This window comes from Zonotrichia leucophrys, chromosome 4 (assembly GCF_028769735.1).
Source record: "Zonotrichia leucophrys gambelii isolate GWCS_2022_RI chromosome 4, RI_Zleu_2.0, whole genome shotgun sequence".
Lineage (NCBI taxonomy): Eukaryota > Metazoa > Chordata > Aves > Passeriformes > Passerellidae > Zonotrichia > Zonotrichia leucophrys.
This window is the reverse complement of record NC_088173.1, coordinates 5,247,775-5,264,827: the sequence shown is the minus strand read 5'-3', so window position 1 is coordinate 5,264,827 and position 17,053 is coordinate 5,247,775. Positions and strand designations below refer to the sequence as shown.

The 17,053-nt window shown below is 39.1% G+C and overlaps 1 protein-coding gene across 2 annotated transcripts in view; it reads right to left on the bottom strand.

The window, feature by feature from the left end:
- The window catches only part of LIMCH1 (LIM and calponin homology domains 1), a 174,422-nt gene that overhangs the window by 40,531 nt on the left and 116,838 nt on the right, over window positions 1-17,053 (bottom strand). Inside the window, exons 9-16 of one of the 2 annotated variants that reach the window (XM_064710318.1) lie at window positions 16,351-16,623; window positions 11,522-11,812; window positions 10,027-10,290; window positions 8,391-8,735; window positions 7,375-7,701; window positions 6,586-6,819; window positions 5,392-5,637; window positions 4,198-4,233 (exon numbers count right to left, since the gene is read on the bottom strand). In XM_064710318.1, the coding sequence (XP_064566388.1) occupies window positions 4,198-4,233; window positions 5,392-5,637; window positions 6,586-6,819; window positions 7,375-7,701; window positions 8,391-8,735; window positions 10,027-10,290; window positions 11,522-11,812; window positions 16,351-16,623 (2,016 nt within the window). The remainder of the gene's footprint in view (window positions 1-4,197; window positions 4,234-5,391; window positions 5,638-6,585; window positions 6,820-7,374; window positions 7,702-8,390; window positions 8,736-10,026; window positions 10,291-11,521; window positions 11,813-16,350; window positions 16,624-17,053) is intronic. The other variant, XM_064710319.1, reaches the window with a different exon arrangement.

Below are 17,053 nucleotides of genomic sequence, written 5' to 3'. Positions count from 1 at the left end.
GGGAAGTGCATCAGGGACAGCATGGCCAGCTAAATGCTATTGCTACAAGCTCAGAGAAGTACACTCAGTTCAAACTGCATGGTACTTTTTCCCTTCCCCTTTCCTCCCCTCTCTGCCTTGAAGAAATCCAATGCTACCAGCACCAACTTATTAATACAGCTAACCTAACAAGGAAAAGATGACGTCCAGGACAAGAAAAATAGTTTTTTTCTATTTACGTCTCTGACCTTTGGAGAGTTAAAGGGAAAAAAAGGTTATGCATCTCTTTATATAAAGATTTTCACACAAAGATAACATGCTTACCACTCCACCTCTACAACCTATTATTAGTAAAACATGACCTCAGTTGTGCCATTCAAAGCAAAAACAAACTTAAAAGAAAGCCATGCAGTTCCACATGAAGTGATTTAACAGCAGTCCTCCAATGATCACCTGCAGCTTTACGTGAGCCAATGAGCCAACCAGCAGGAGAAGCACCCAATGAAGAAAAAATTGTGGGCAACTGTGTCCACAGTATTCAAAGTGAATACTCACGGAAAGCTGTGCATATATTTATGAGCCAGCATTTGTATTCAGGCAAGCAAAGACGGGAATGCCACTCTCAAGAAAACATTTGAAAGGTCTGGACAGTGTATGGAAAAGGACATGCACAGATTCCTTCCTGCTAAGTAGGTATTTACTCAGAAGCGAAGGACAGAAAACATCCTAATGCCTTTATGTATGAACACTGAAGTTAACATATTACTGTGCTTCATCCCTTAAAGAGAGTGCTGAGGGTTACGCTAATTTGGGTTTTTCTGTGGGTAGTTTTAACAGTTGCATTGTTCAGGATTGGATTGGAACACTCCTAAATAACAAAACCTAAAGAGACAGCAAGTGTTGCCGTTTAAACATCAGCCATATTTGGCAGACTGGTGAGGTAGGTTGGGAGATGCATAACTCGCAATAAAGTCACTCTCATAGGGTTTATTCAAGTTTAAGAGCTTTTGAAACTCACACTAAGAAAGCCTTTAGTGCTCAGTATTTGATATCTTGTGCCTACTGGGTCAAACTGGTTGTGTAGCTCTTCCCTTGTACTCTTTCCTGATTTTAAACTATTTTTCATTCCCATGCAGTAGGAGAAAAGGTAAGACCTGAAATGGTGATTACTGGTCCTAGCAGAGCATGAGTACGCACTCTCTGCCATTTGGGATGGAAGAATCTTGCCTTTCTAGAAGGAATACCTGGGTTTCCTAATGTAAGTCTAATGTCTGTTCCCTGAATTCATGCAGGTCTCACAGGGTGCACAAAGACAGCGACAGGTTTTATAACTATTAACAATGCAGTAGAAAAGGTTCTTTGGAAAAGGCTTTAGCCTTGGCCAGGAGTCAAACTGTACACTACAGCCCCACATTAACCTCCTACTTCAGCAGTCATCTGCTGCTGGGCCTTCATTGTCAGTGGTAAGCAAATGGGTGGGTTCAAACTTCAGCTCTGCAGCAACATCTTATTCCACAACAGTATCTTCCCAAGACAGCAGTCTGAAGAAGTCCCACCCCAAAGCACTGTGCTCCACTCTGACCAACATGTAGCAATCACTGAGGAGAAAAACTTCCTTTCCTGAGTACATGGACAAGGCCAACTGAAAGGTCTACATCAACTTCTCTGACAAGTTCATCCTTAGGGAAGAATCAAAGAGGCCAAAACTCTGAGCTTCTAGCCAAAGACACTTTTCACTATGAGTCCCACATAATTTCATCCTATTTCTGTCTTGTACAATCTATAATAACTCCAGACAATCACTAACACCTCCATGAACAGAACTAGATTTACTGCTCCCTTTAACCACATGTTGGGCCAGCAGGCACACAGCACACAAGTAGACAAGGACTATGTAACTGGACCAAATTCAAGTTCATTAACTTTCTGCCATTAGCACAGGTCCAGAGATTGTATACAAACTCTGTCCTGAAGCAAGAGGCCTTTCTGCTGACCAGTGTACCAGACCTGCTGTTCTAACAATGATCTGGGAAAAAGCACTGTGCAGACCAACAGTGTATTTGGGATGCTGGGATTTTCAAGCTACACTGCTTTATTATCACATATTGCGGTTGATGCTGTCAGCGATACCATGCAACGATTTCTTTTTTTAACAGGTCTAAATAAATTTTGAATTAAAAAAAAATCTGAAGGACTTCAATGTTTAGATTAATTAATTTTAAAGTGAGAGATAAGGTAAAAAACCTTCTTATGAGAATATGTTAACAATCTTTATGTAAGGCATTTATTATGTGGCTGCATTACCATTTTACAGTCATACTAAGACTTAAGAAACTCCAACAAAACATAAAAAGGGACAGACTGGCTCAAAATCAGACTAGTAAAGAAATACTCAAAAATCTCAGTTCACTATGGGCCTAAACTCACATTGGACTATCAGGGTACCACCAGAATTCTCCCTCTTCGAGAGATGGGAATGGGCCTGGTCAGCAGCAACACACCAAGTATTGCCTTTTCTGGACCCTGAGACAGACCAGGGCTGATGACAATATCTAGTTTTTCTCTAGCAAAGGGAACTTTGCCAGTCTAATAAAAGAGTCCTTAGTGTTGCTGCTGGAATAAAGAGCATCTAGTCTAAGACTGAGTTCAAGTTAGAGTTTTCAATGGGGACTTGACAAACATTTTAAAAGTATTTTAAATGTCAGTTCAATTTATTTTTCCTACTTGACAGCCAAGTTTTATTAGAGTCTTCATAAATACTTTGTCTTCAGAAGAGAAAACACAGTATTACTTTTGGTAAAAACTTAGAAAGTATAGGAAAATAGTTGCTCTGTAAACTGTAGCACATCTGGAAAGGATGACAATGAGGTTTGAATATCAATTGTTTTGCCTTCTAAAACAAAATAAGAATCAGTATAGAATAAGCAATATGATTTATTGATTGTTGCTACTCTCACATTATACCACCAAGACCATTGCAATGCCTCTTTGAAGGCTTCTCCATGTACCTTCTCTCATGATTGCATTTAATACAGGCATACAGAGATGAAAAAATCAATCATAAAGCAGGCTTTCTGAGAAAGATGGAGTGTCCCCATTGTTAAGTATAACACTTATATGTTATATTGCTCTTTTTATTTCACCCCTTCGTTTGACTGGACAGATTCCTGCTGCTTGAAAATGATCATGCTTACTCTGTAGTCAGAGAACAGAGGCTTTGCTTAGCATAAAGGTATTAAAGAACTTGTAAAGAACACTCAGTTTAACACAGTTGCATTGTTCAGGATTGGACTGGAACACTCCTAAATAACAAAACCTAAAGAGATGGCAAGTGTTATAAACTTAATCATTAGAGGAAAGGGTGAAAAATTGCATATGAGTCTCTGTGTATACTCATTATAAAACCCCCACAACTCTCCATACTGTTTATATTTTGGGATTTAATCTGGGACACAGACGTGCATTTCTGTGAACAGAAGGACATTGATATTATTGTGTGTGTAGTTTCCAACTATTTCTCTTCTAAATAGCTAATACTTCCAAAGAGCTTTCCAAATGACATTGCATCCTATTCCATACTAAAGTTTGTATGCATACATGAACAAATAAGTTTTTGAGTATAATAAATGTCAGCTCTACTCCTTCTATGAAAAGTGATGCATCAAGGTGAAGGGCTTAAAACTGAAATTTAGTACATTATTAAATTAAACATAACTTGGAAGGGATTGAATATAAAATTTTAAAAAGAGAATAAAGGCTCAGCTAAAGATGTATCCTCCTGGTAATTATTCTGAAGATTACAATGATATTATTTTGCTATGGGCTTTCTTATTTCTTCCTGTTCTTCCTGACACTTCATTTTTTTCTTCAACACCCAGATTCAACCCAACTCTCTTTACCTGCAGCTGATTAGAGGCAATGGAAATTCAGAAGAAATCCAAGACAAAATAAAAGAATAAAAGAGGAAAAAATACTTTAAGCAACAGCTGGACATTAGTATTACGCTTAGTTTTTAAGGACTTTTATATAGAAATTGTTTTTAACTGCAATGTAAGCCATATTGCATTCCATTTTTCAGTGCTGTCTGAAAAATTTATTTGCCAAAACACTGCAAAATAATAATGATGCATCAACTGCATTTTAAATTAGTAGAAAAGATGGGAAAGCATGCAGTGTAAGTTGTTTAAAACAGAATCTTGTGAACACACGACAACTTACTCTGCGTCATCAGACACAGCAGTTCTGGGGCCGAATCTACAAGACCAAATATAAAATTAGATTGTGGATAAATACATTAAGTAGCAATTGCAACTGGACCCATATAATTTGTACAACTGTCACTTCTACCAGTAAAGCTGACCAAAATAGAACCATACTGTTGAGGGATTATGTACTCATCAAACAAGACTTACCTGATCATCCCGAGATCAAACTACATGAGGACACCACCCATCCCTCCTTAAACACATACTTATGCCCCACATTACAAAAACCTGCTGAAGTATACCTAAAATGTGTATAGAAAATGGTTCTTAAAAATAGACAATGTCTTAGCATTTACATTGTGCCATACATGCAATGAATGGAGACAAAACTTAACAGTTACATTCCACAGCAGTGCTTAGTACCACTATAACTGAAGCATGAAAGAGACAAATACTGTAGTCAGAAAGTGAGTCACAGGATTTCCTTTCTCCTTTTGTAGGTCTTGTTTTTGTGTTTGGGGATTTCTTTGGTGGTTTTGTTTGCTTGTTTGAATTTTAGTTGTTTTTGTTTATCTTTTGGTAGTTTGTTTTGTTGTTATTTTTGTTTGGGCGGGGGTTTTTTGGTTTTTTTCTTTTCTGTTTTGGTTGGTTGGTTGGTTGGCTGGCTGGCTTGGAGTTTTTATTGTTTTGTTTGCTTTTTGGTTGGTTTTGGTTTTCTTTCCTCAGGGTGGGGAGTATTGCTGACAAAAGTTACTGGTAATACACAAATCAGCAGCATTCAGTACAATTGTAGTCTTCTTCAGAGCTATGCAAACCATATATATATATATATATATATATATATGGAATTTATCATAAAAGAGCATCATGTGCAAAAGTCAATACTACAACATTAATCATGGGAGAAATAGAATAAGCATCTCTCAATAAGCAGAGTACATTTTAGCATCTCTTCTATGTAAACTTTTCTTGCAATTCAACATATATACGGTAATCAAACATTCCTTTCACTTAGCTTTCAATTAAATATTTTTTTAAAATCAAAATAAAACGCATTACACAACTATAATTCTTGTTTTTAAAATGTGTATTACTGACACACAGTGTTGTAGTCTGGACTGAAAACACACCAGGCAATGCACAATCTGAACTCTGAAGTGTGCACACAGGGGTCTGCAAGCTGCGTGATTCACACCAGAAAGCTCACGTTTGCAGATGCTCATCCTTGGATGAAAGTGTTTCCATTTTGTTTTCCTCAGGAACCTCCTGAAGCTTAGATTTTTGATCAAGGTGGACTTCACTGTTGCCATCATCAGTCACTTGGGCAGTACTAATAATGTCATCTTCTCCTGTAGGTGGGAGTCTGTCCTCCTGCCCTTGCTGCTGTTCTTGTGGTGGTTCTACTGCAGGTTTTCCAGAGCTATTAGTGTACACTTGTGGACATTTCTCAGGCCTGAGTGAGCCAAAGGCAGCAGTGTAAAGGGATGTATTAAGCAGTATTTCAAAAATCACACATACATAACGAGAAGCATAAATTAACAAAAAACAGCCCCTACAAACCCAAATAGCTGACACAGAACAAGCTAAGTGAGGCAGGAGCAAACCCCATAATTTTAGGAGTCAAATGCTTGTACCATTTTTGAAAGTCTGAAAATAAACTGTCCAGAACACCACTGAAAATTAAAGTATTAAGTCTTTTCAACACCAAACCACTGTTGAATCTTATGGTAGATGACAGGTTTGTTTTCTCCTGGCTGAGATGAAACCAGTATTTCATCCATGTCTGTACATGCATATCCTTCTCCTCAAGTACTCTGAAGAGGCTGATGAGTAAGAATCTTTTCACTCTTGCTTGCATGTGGCTCAACCACCAAATGATAACTCTGTTATCATTCATTCATCACGAGCTTCAACACTCACACAGCCTCAAACATCTGAACAAAGGTGTTTAGAAAGACATTGAGCATTATCAGGAAGAATCTCAGGATCTAAAGCTTTGCTCTTAGGAAGTCACTGGCACTAGTTAAGCCATCAACAATCATCCAACCTACTACATCCAGCATCTCCATTTCTAGCTGGAAACATTTGTAATGATTACCTCATATTTAACCAGAAACCTCTACAAATGTAATGCTAGTGTAATTGCTGCACAGATCTGTTTCCACATGTTGTTAGAATTTTGCATCTGGTAGAGCTCTGGTCTGAGACTCCACATGAGTTTTCTAAAAGGGCCAGAAACCTTCAACTGCCTTCTACTGAGCAGGAAGAATTAGCAGAGAACTGAGGACAAGCATGAAAATAACCACTACTGGGCCACCAGCAAATCATCTTGATAAAGAGATCTTGACAAACAGCCCACAGGTCTAGCCAACAGAGACAGAGAAAAACACAACTTTCTTACCTCGTGGTTTTCTTCTCAAGTTCTGTAGCTGTGCCCTGCTTATTGTGCTGCTTTGAAAATGGCATGGGAAGGAACTGCTTAGTACTGGGCCCAGGCTGTTTAAGAAAAGCTCCAGTTCTTCTGGCTAACATGTCATCTCTTTGAGGGTCTGGAAATTTCGTTTTGTTTTCTGTTCCATCACTCTGCAGCTGAGGGATTTCAAGCTGTTGTTGGCTCTCTTCTTGTGTGACAGTACTGCTCAGAGAGACAAGTGACACTGTTCCATGAAAATGCTCACTTGTACAGCAAGTGGCTGCTCAGGCAATGTGAGGTACTGTTACTCAAAACAAAGCTGAGAATGATGGACAGCTAGAGAACAAGGCATCTTTAGCCACAGCACAAGGAGTAAGAGGAAACGATGCTGAACTCCACAGTTATGTAGGTGATTTGTTAGAAGTTGGGAATTGCATACAAATCTATGCAATGACTTATTCACTTGGGAGCTGGCATAAAAATCCAGACAAAGCACTATGGTTTGCAACAGAAATCCCCCCCAAAACGTGAAAGAATATTTTCATGCTGAACAGCAATTAACAACTGAAGTACTTAAATATTATTAAAGAAAACAGGCTGTTTTACACTCATAGGATACATTCTTGCAAGTAATTTTACAAAACAAAACACATGCCATGATGATTGAGTAAAACACATCTTTAAAGCCCATGTGAACAATGGGACAGCACTACTGACTGATCCAAGATAACACCACACACAAACCAGGCTCAGAGCAATCTGCTGCTGTTCTCTGACCTTTCTCCTTCCTGCAGAGTCTTCAAATCCTTTTCACGAGCTACAGCCTCCTCTTGCTGCTGCTGCAGCAGATAAGGAGCTACTGACAGGGGAGGACAATTTATGGGAATGGAACTTGTGGTACGCCTTGAAAAAGTTCCCATCCTTCTAACCAACATATCATCTCTCTCAATATCTGGTAAAGTCCTGTCACATTCTTCCTTGGCACTTTCTTGCTGTTTGCTCAAACTCCATGGGGTTTGTTCCTCAGAGATGACATCAGAAACTGGTACAGGAGACGGAGTTCTCCTGCAAGAGTCATCTGTACCTGACTTGACTCCTCCCTCACTAGTGATGAGAATGAGAGGAAGGGTGAGACAGACAAAATGTTCTCAGGTCAAATGAAAGGTAAGAAAAGGAGTAATCTAACTCAGTTTGCAAATGTTTTATAAACACACAAACTTAGCTGAATTAATTGCTTGCTAAAAGCATTCATTAAAAGTTCTTGCTGCAACTACAGACTAAGTGATCAAAGAAATGCCAAAGAAATATAAGATCTGTTAATATGTTAACAACCCAGACAATTCTTCTCCAGATAAATGCCAGAAACAGAGAGCAGCAGTACACCATCTTCAAAAAGAAAGCAAATCCATTAGGTTTGAAAAAAACCTTTTTTGAAGATCAATAAGGCCAGCGAACTGAATGACAAATTCCTAATGTGCTGAAAGCAAGCAGAGCAAAGCTGCTGGAACTGAAGCAGCAGAAAAAATCATGAATGATAGCTCAGCCTCTGAGATACCAGTGACTTCACTGCCCATAAGAAATTATGAGCAAGCGTTCGCAAGACCTGCGCCCAGCATTTTGCGCCATTCTAAATGTGTTAAGATACTCTGAAGACATCAGATGTCTTCTGAATGAGGCCGTGCACGTAAACAGCTCTTGGGTTTATGCTGCAGTTCACTCCCATGCAGATCAGCATCTGGCAAGAACAGGTCTCATTTACAGCTCAGTAGCACTTCCTAAACCACACCAAATACCTGGACTCATTTTCTGGCTCAGGTACTCCACTGCTGTATTCAGCCAGCCCAAGACTGACAGCAGTGTTTGAAGAAGAGCTTTCAACACCAGAGAGAGTTTCCACACCATCTTTCTTGCTTTCCTCTTCTGTTCCACTCTTGGATGAAGCTCTGCCAATTACAAGCTTGTCCCATTTCTGTTGATCAATCTCAGTTACTGGCCCAAAATGCACAAACTTCTGCTTGGGGCTACCAGCCTTTTTGTTTGCTCTGGTTTTGCGGACAGCAAAATCATCATGGGCTACTGCTTTCACTGTGGTATCAGCTGGTGGCAGAGGGTTGCTGGAACATCTGAAATCTTCTTCACTGGTCATAATGAGGAATAAAAGAATGTCCCCAACGTGAGACCCTCAGAATAAAACAAGTGTTCTTAAGGTTTTGAAGGGGTTTTATTTTAAAGTTCAAGGACACAGATATAAACAGCTGTGGCATACTGAGTCCCAAATGACACATGAAATGCAGATACTGCAGACCTGTGGGGAAAACTTGGGGAGTACATCCATGGAAGCACTTCCTAAGGGCAAGGAATGTAGCATATGGCCTGTTCCAAATTCAGTTCTTCACCCTAACAAAGCCACAGTTTCCTTATCTGCTCACGCACACCCAGACCCCACACTATATGTGAGTGTATGACACTAGAACACATTTTGGCACAAGGGAGTGACAGTGGCATGGGAGCACTAGCAAGGGCAATTCACTTACCATAAACAAAGCAGACTGAATCCTGATTTTAATAAATCACCTCAAAAGCAACAGAGAGATTGCTAATATCTTCAGGATGAAAGACTGATTGAGTTTTGATTTATTGGAGCTAAAATTACGCACAATAACCACATTGTTAGAAGAATGCCAGAACAGAGAGCCATCTTTGATTGTAAAATGGCATGCACCTAAACAGGAAGGATAGGGGTTGTTATCCTTCCCTACTGGAGTCACAAATCACCTGCCTAGGTTATAGACCATCTCCTCAGGGAAACAGCTTAGAATAGCTGCTTTGTAGCTCCCTTTGTAGGGGTTTTGTTAACAACAAGACCATACAAACACCATATAGTGAGGCTCCTGAAAGCCCTGCTGCAATGAGAAACAATGGTGGTGTATTTGCACAGCACTGGAGCACGATGTTGTGCTGATGTATCAGCTCAGGTCTCAAAATAGCACAGAGACATTAATGTAAAGATGCTGATCCTCAGGTAATAGTCCCAAGGTATAAAACACCCCAAGACCTGAAGACAGCTTGGTAAGGAGCAATGTAGCTGCTAGTGTATTAATGGTACCACTTGGAAATTTGTACTGTTCAACTTCAAGCAGCTTCAAAGCAAATTCAGCCAGTGACAGACGGACCTTCCTGATATTGAGTATCTACAGGAAAAGTGACTGTGAAACTACTATAGTGCTCTAAATGATGGACACACTTTCATTTCATGACAGATAGCCTATCTGTACAGATTTTTGGACTCCTCCTGAAAATGGAAATAGGGAAGGACTGGTTGTCAACAAGGCATTCTTCAAGTTTAAAGTCACAAGCACACACAGCAGGTTGTGGCAAACTAAGCATGCTTCCCAGCCTGCCAATCTTGCCCACAAGCAGAAACCATACCTGGGCTCCCCTGACAGTTTCAATCTTTTCCAGGTCTCCAGATCTGCTCTTGTTATAGAGGCATTGGCAAAAAGCACATCATCTTGTAGCTGAGGAAGGAGGCTTTGAGATTGCATCAATTTCCTTTTTGCCAAATCATCTCTCTCATTATCAAGCTCTTTCACCTGCTGTTCCTCCTCTGACTCAGTCTTCTCATTTTGTAGAAGTGGGTTCTCTTTGCTTGTAACTGTTTGCCTTACTGATGTCACGTGCACCCGTCTTCTTCTAATTTAATGCACGTTCCAGTTCAGCAAGGAAAGATATTTTGAGGAAGCAATTATAAATCAATGCCAAAAGAAGAGATTCAGAGCTCAAGAAGATAAAAGTGAATTTATAATATTAGTTTCACATTAATTTTAGGAAATAAACATGGAATGAATCATTTGAAGTTCAAACCTCTCAGCTATGCTACCCCATTCATGCACTACTGAGACCACTTCTTCACATGAACTTCTATTCCCAGCTCAAGTAAGAAAAATCTTTGTTATTACTGAATTAAGCATTTCTGCAATAAGCTTTCTCTTAAATAGTTACAAATATCTTATTTTAATATTATTCACACAGCAAATTCAGGTTTTGCTCTCAAACATAGGAGCAAAAAGTCAATTTCTTTGATCTTAAGAGTCATGTCAATAGCATTGGACAATTAAAATTTGGTTAGGTGTTCCTCAGATGTCCTGTCAAACTAGTCATTAGAAAATGTTAATATAATCAAATTACCAGCAACTGAATGACACATTTGACATTTGAAAATTGAAAAGAGCTCTTAAGTGTTAGAAGAAGTTTTCAGAGCATATCAGTTATTACAGTCAGGGTTCCCTGTAATGTTTATATAACGGTTTTATCTAGAATCACATCTGTTTGCCCAAATAAAATAGTTTCCTGAAAAAGATCTCTACCCAGCAAATATTTGTGTTCAGCAACTTCTTAAAGGTCTGTATCACTGAGCTGAAGAAAGAAGAGATTTTCTAGGCTGAAGCCTTGTAACCCCTGATCCATTTCCCAAACCAATGCTGCATAACACACATTAGAACCAGGTGCAACATAATTCAGTGCAGTGTAGCAGGCATATATATTCAGTGCCTTCACTAAAGGCTCATCTGGTCCGTGTTTCATGCAGGGTATTAATAGAGCATGAGATGAAAGAAATGCATCGAAAAACATGCACTGACAGTGATCTGAAAAAGTGCTGAGATGCAAAACATATTTTCTAAGTTTATTCTCCACTACTCACGCTCATGGGCTTAGATAACAAAATCTTATTTACACTCCCAACTAATTAACACTTCTCCTCGTACTGCAACAAAAATTGTTTGGTTCACTTTATGATAAGCTTTAGCATTTACTTTAACCTGTAGGGTATTTTTTGTAGCCAAGACAGCTTTAGGCCTATACAGCAATACAGCATGGTGAAATTAAGCATTATAATTGAAAGAATAAGACCATGAATGCACACCTTGCATGTTCCTTTTTTTCCATCTGCAACGGCTTTTTAACATCTTCTGGTTTACCTTTCTCTTTACTTGTATAGGGTCCAATTAAAAAGGAGTTAAATGGAACTATGTGCTTGGGTTGATTCATTCTGGCTCTCCGGGTGGCAAAGTCATCCTTTTCTAAATCAGGAACTCTGCTGGCTGCTTCATCTTCTGAACCAGAATCCTTTCCTTGATAATGTGTCATGAAGGGGTTGTCCTTGCGAAGGATGATGTCTGGGGTGCTTCCACTGTCTTCACATATTGGCTTTTTACTGACACAGAGCAAAAGTAAATAAAGCTCTTGATGCACCAGAGGAGGAGAGGGCAGTGCAGCATCACGTCCAGTCAAAAAAACAGCACAGGTAATCAAATATGCTCCAAGCTGCTGTTAGATTGGACAAAGCCTAGCTAGAAAGAAAACTTATCACATAAAGTAGCAAATCCACGAAGATTGTACATAAAAAAAGTCATCATGTTGGACCTTTAATTATTTTAGCTATAGCTGGAAGAACCAGTAAGAACAAATTTTAGCATACAAGATGCAGTGAATGTATTACCATAACTGGCAGTATTAAACTTCTTGAGCACTTCAAACAAAGGAAGAAATGTGATGCAAATATCAGATCCCTGGCACATGTTGTTGAGTCTTAAAATATCAGATATTTTGCATTTTTCTTAATAGGTCTATTAAAAACAACAAAACCAAAAACCCATCTGAGTAATCATGGAGGCTGACTACCGTAGTATTCTTAATTGCTTTCTTCTCACACGCACCTTTATTGATTCTCTTCCTAATTAACATTTCCTTTCCCACAGAATAAGCCCTCTATGCCTCTGTGCCAGCTGACATACAGTAGCTGCAATGATAGCACACCAGTGATATTGGCATGCCAGAAAATATTGCCACCTGCCTTCATCAGAAACACAACTGCTATCAACACAGCCTTGCTGTTACTGAAGATTATGACAGTAAAGACACTTGACAGCTGGTACCCATAAAGATTAAGCTTATTTTAACTTGTAAGGGTCAATACTCTTAGGCAAACTGAAAAGACAGATGGCAGGAGCTAGGCAACTCTCACATTTAAAAATATAATTGTTCATATTGATATTTTAGGAAGTTGGGCAACAAGAACTGTTCCGTGCAGTACTTCTGCAGGCATTTGCTCTGTCATGTAGCACACCTTGCTATACAAGGTAAAATAGAGAGGATCACAAAGGATTAAACAGACTGGCATTAAGAAAGCAAATCTAAATAGCTCAGGGGTTGCTCTGAGTCTCTCTACTATCTTAAATGTAAAGATTGCTTTTTAAAAGCATTTAAAACATTTTAAAAACCTGCAAGCCCACTACATGTACCACTTATTTTACATTCTCAGCTGCCCTTTGAAAGTACTGCTCCACAAAGTTGCTGGAGAAAATGATGGGGAAGCCATAAACCATCCCTGGCAGAGCAGCCTGGCTCAGGCTCAGAGGACACACTAAACTGTCTGCATTTGCCTTCTTATGCTGCAAAACACAGGATCCCCTGTTAGTGATGTGGAGAGTATGGTCTCAAATTAGCTAAAGGCAAATTTTTCCTTAGATCTCTCTGAAGGATCAAAATTTCACTTAGGGCAACAGAACAACACTGGCCAGTAGCATTCCAAATGGGAACTGCTGTCCCTTTTCCTCATGAATATTTGGGCTCACAACAGCTCCAGAAACAGCTGGCTCACCAAGCAATTACTGAATAAGAACTGCTGGATTTTTCAGTCTCATGTCCACCAACAGTAGCAAAGCTTGAGAGCATCAAATGTAGCATTTCTGAGAGTAGTGTTTTTGGCAACAAAGAAATACTGAGTTATAGTACTCAAAAGTGCAACCATGAGTCATTGCAATATGAAACTTATGGCTTTTAGTATGTAATGAGACTTCAGTAATCACTTTCTAGGTTGAGAATATTTTCCATTCATTTACTATTTTTTTCATGGAATCAAAGACTAGCTGTGACATTTTGGGGTCTCCTGAAACAGTTTATGATGGTCTCAAAAGTATTTTTTAAGGTCAGTTTACCATGGTATAGATAGCAAATATGAAATAGTAGATTTAGCTGCAAATTGCTCTTGCACACCCAGCCCCAGCTGTTGCAGAAACAGTAAATGGGTAAATGCTGGTACAGCAGGTGTTTCCCAACAGGCATTTGCACACCTGAAGCAAGGTCTCATACAGGCTTGTGGATCCTTATATAGCATTTCAGAACAATGGAAGGATTTTGGATCCCTATGCTCTGTCAAGGTAAGAGTCCATGTTATTTTTCAACAAACATATCATAAAAGCTTGCTCACACTTCTCTCTTAAATTCTCCTCTCCACCATATTTTTAAACATACAATTATTTTCTTTTCAGGGTATCTCCATAAATGTGATCCCTACCTTTCATACACAATACAGCAATTAAGAGACAAATGTGCAGGCAACAAGCAAGCAAGGAAGATCACATATCAATAAAACAACATGCAACAGAGACAATTCACTCTTTTGGGAAGGGGAATTACTTTATGGCATGCATTTGTATAGTATCTAATTCAGCTAACTAAAGGAGCTCTTTCCTAGAACATGCTACAGCAATGGAGACAGGCACTTAGACTTCAAGCAAAAACTAATTTGCATACAAGTTCAAATCTTTCCTGTTCAGGACTCAGAAAAGTCCCCTACTGAGTTTAAGCTTTAGGAACAATTAGATGCCTTGTAGAACTGAAAAGTCACAGTAGGTGTCCTCCAGAGGTCATTAAGTTGAGAGGAAACAGCCTGCAAACAACTCAAAGGAACTAAAATAAAACTGACAACCTCAGGTGAAAAAACAAAAGAGAGGCTGGTATCAGAGAAAGATGAGGGAGTAAGAAGGGTGAAAGAAAAAAAAATCAGAATACAGAAACAAGAGAGTCTGAGAATTGCTGAATGCCATTAGTGCATGGAAAATTGAACTTGATGCCAAGAAGATAGATAAAATAGAGATGTTCAGAGAAGAATAATAAGACATTAAGAAATATGGTTAAATGTACCCTAAAGCGTCACTACTAAATTCTTCCTTTCTCCTCATCCACTATTCTTCCACTTTCACATACAAAGAATTTTCCTTACGGACTTTTGTCCTCTGTGCCTTTTCTGCTGTTTCTTCCTACAATCCACAGAAGCAAGCTCTTACTTTGCTACAGTGATGCTTGGGTTACAATGCTCTGCTCTTTGACCCTTAGCTGGAAGAGAAAACTGTCATCTCCTCCTCCTTCCAGCTGCCAAATTCCACAAGTCGTTTCCACTGAGAGCAAGGAAGAAAAATTACTTGTTATTTCTCCTCCCTTCTCCATAAGGGCTGTAAGGACAACAGATTGTCCTAGGAGAGAACCACACATTTGTTCACACATCCTTCTCCTTTGTGGACATCAAAACAGATCAAGCACAGAGTTGGAAAAGGGTCTCTCAACATGGTGAGCATCCTCCAAATGCAAACAGAGCTATTTGTTATGCACTGCACTGCTCAACACAAGCAATGACTGCATTTTTACTACATATTACCACATTACTAGTATTAATACTACAGCCTTGGACTCAGAATAGATTATGCTAATTCCCCTCTGGTTTATGGACTCCCAATAGACTAGCACACTGAGTGAGGCTAAACAACTCATTTATGCCAGACAGCCCCTCATCACTGGTGCTGGGCTTTGTCAAAAGTAATACCCCACAGCCAGACACAAACACTGGTTCAGTGCAGCTCAACAACAGTGAAGTAGACCTGAGAAGGGGACATGTGACAGCACATATTCTGTGACTATTTCATCTGCATATGGCACATCTGTATGTGGCTGCACACCAGCTTCACTGCACCTATGAATAAACTGCACCACATGCAAGCTGCATTTCTTCCTAATACATTTCAAAGCCCAGAATGTAGACCAGCAACTGATAAACTGCTCACTGGTAGGATTTCACCCCACAGTCCAAACCAAAATGTTTTGGACAGGAGGACATTTGGATGCTTACCCTTTAGCCAAGCCATTTTGATTGTTTATAAGTGTCTTATCTTCTGACATGTTAGCTAAAACTCTACTTTGCAGGTCATCCCCATGAGTAGAAGAGACTGAGATGATGGAAAGGCATGGGCTGTGTACCTAGACATCATTCAGCTCTCAAGTTAAAGAATAGGAAATATCCAAATTGAACAACATCCAAAAATAAATAACATTGGTAAAAAGTGAATAACTACATATATTATATTCTAAAGTCAGGCAAATTATGTCTGCTGAACGTATTTAAACTGGTATATGTGTTAATAAGCACAGTGCTTTTATAGTTCCTGCCATTAAAAATAAATGTATCATTTACTAACATAGCTAAAAATATCAGCCACCTAAAAAGTGTGGTTCAGTAAACAAAACCATCCCACCAGCAACAAGCAAGGTAAATTTCTGAAACTTTTACCTAAACTAGGCATTTAATATAGATTTCTATATAGTTGTATTAAATACAAGAAAGCGTTAAGTGGAAGGTGACAAGTAGTCTGTGTAGTAGTTCTCCTGGAGCCTGTTTACATTATGTTGTAAGACAATACAATTTCTCAAAACAAATGCAGTTAGCATCATACAACTCTGCAATCCACAGCTGCCACATCACAAGCTTTTTCAAACCAAGACCTTCACTACCAATTGTGAGTGCTTAGCAGACTGGATTTTTGTTAGGAGAAGTGAAATCACAGTGGATCAAGGAAGCCCACACTTCAGGCAATCCTACAGTAGTGAAGCGTGCACGATTTCCCACACTGCTGGGCTAACCTGCCATAGCGCTGGGCTGCTGACATGACCTTAATGCCAGCTTGTTCCAGTCTTCTTAACTTTCTGATCTCTTCCACATCTTTCCCCTTGGGTGCTGAGGTTTCCTTTGCACTACATGAAGGAGACTGGTCTGTGGAGTTTTCTTCACTTTGATTCACGCCTAATTGATTTTTAAGGGAGCTTGCTTCAGGAGCCATGGAGCCCACTTTCTCCTTTTCACACAGTCCTGATGTTTCATTCAGTTCTTCTTCTATGGTTTCAGGGTGGGCTTTGCTATTAATTATACAAGGTAGTTTAATGTAGGCTGTGCTTAAAACATACACACTTACAAGCACATATTGCTGAAGTCAAGATGCCAAAGGATGAATTCTGATGAATAATCAGGGAAGATAATTATGCTCTTTAAAGGAAGTTGTTTCTTAGTCCAAATCAAAAATGAAGTATTAGTTGACAAAACCAACATGCAGAGTCACAGCTATATAAACCATACTGGTGTATTAAATACAACAAACATACAAATACATTTATTTTACAAAAAACCCACAGCAGAAATATTATATATTTTGATTAAACATATAAAACATCACTTTTAATTGTCATTTGTCAGTAATTGTCTTGAGAACTGAAACAGATTGTCCAGAACAACTTTTTCCAGCCTTGGGTTTGAGCCAAACATCCACATTACTTGCATTAACCAGTATCT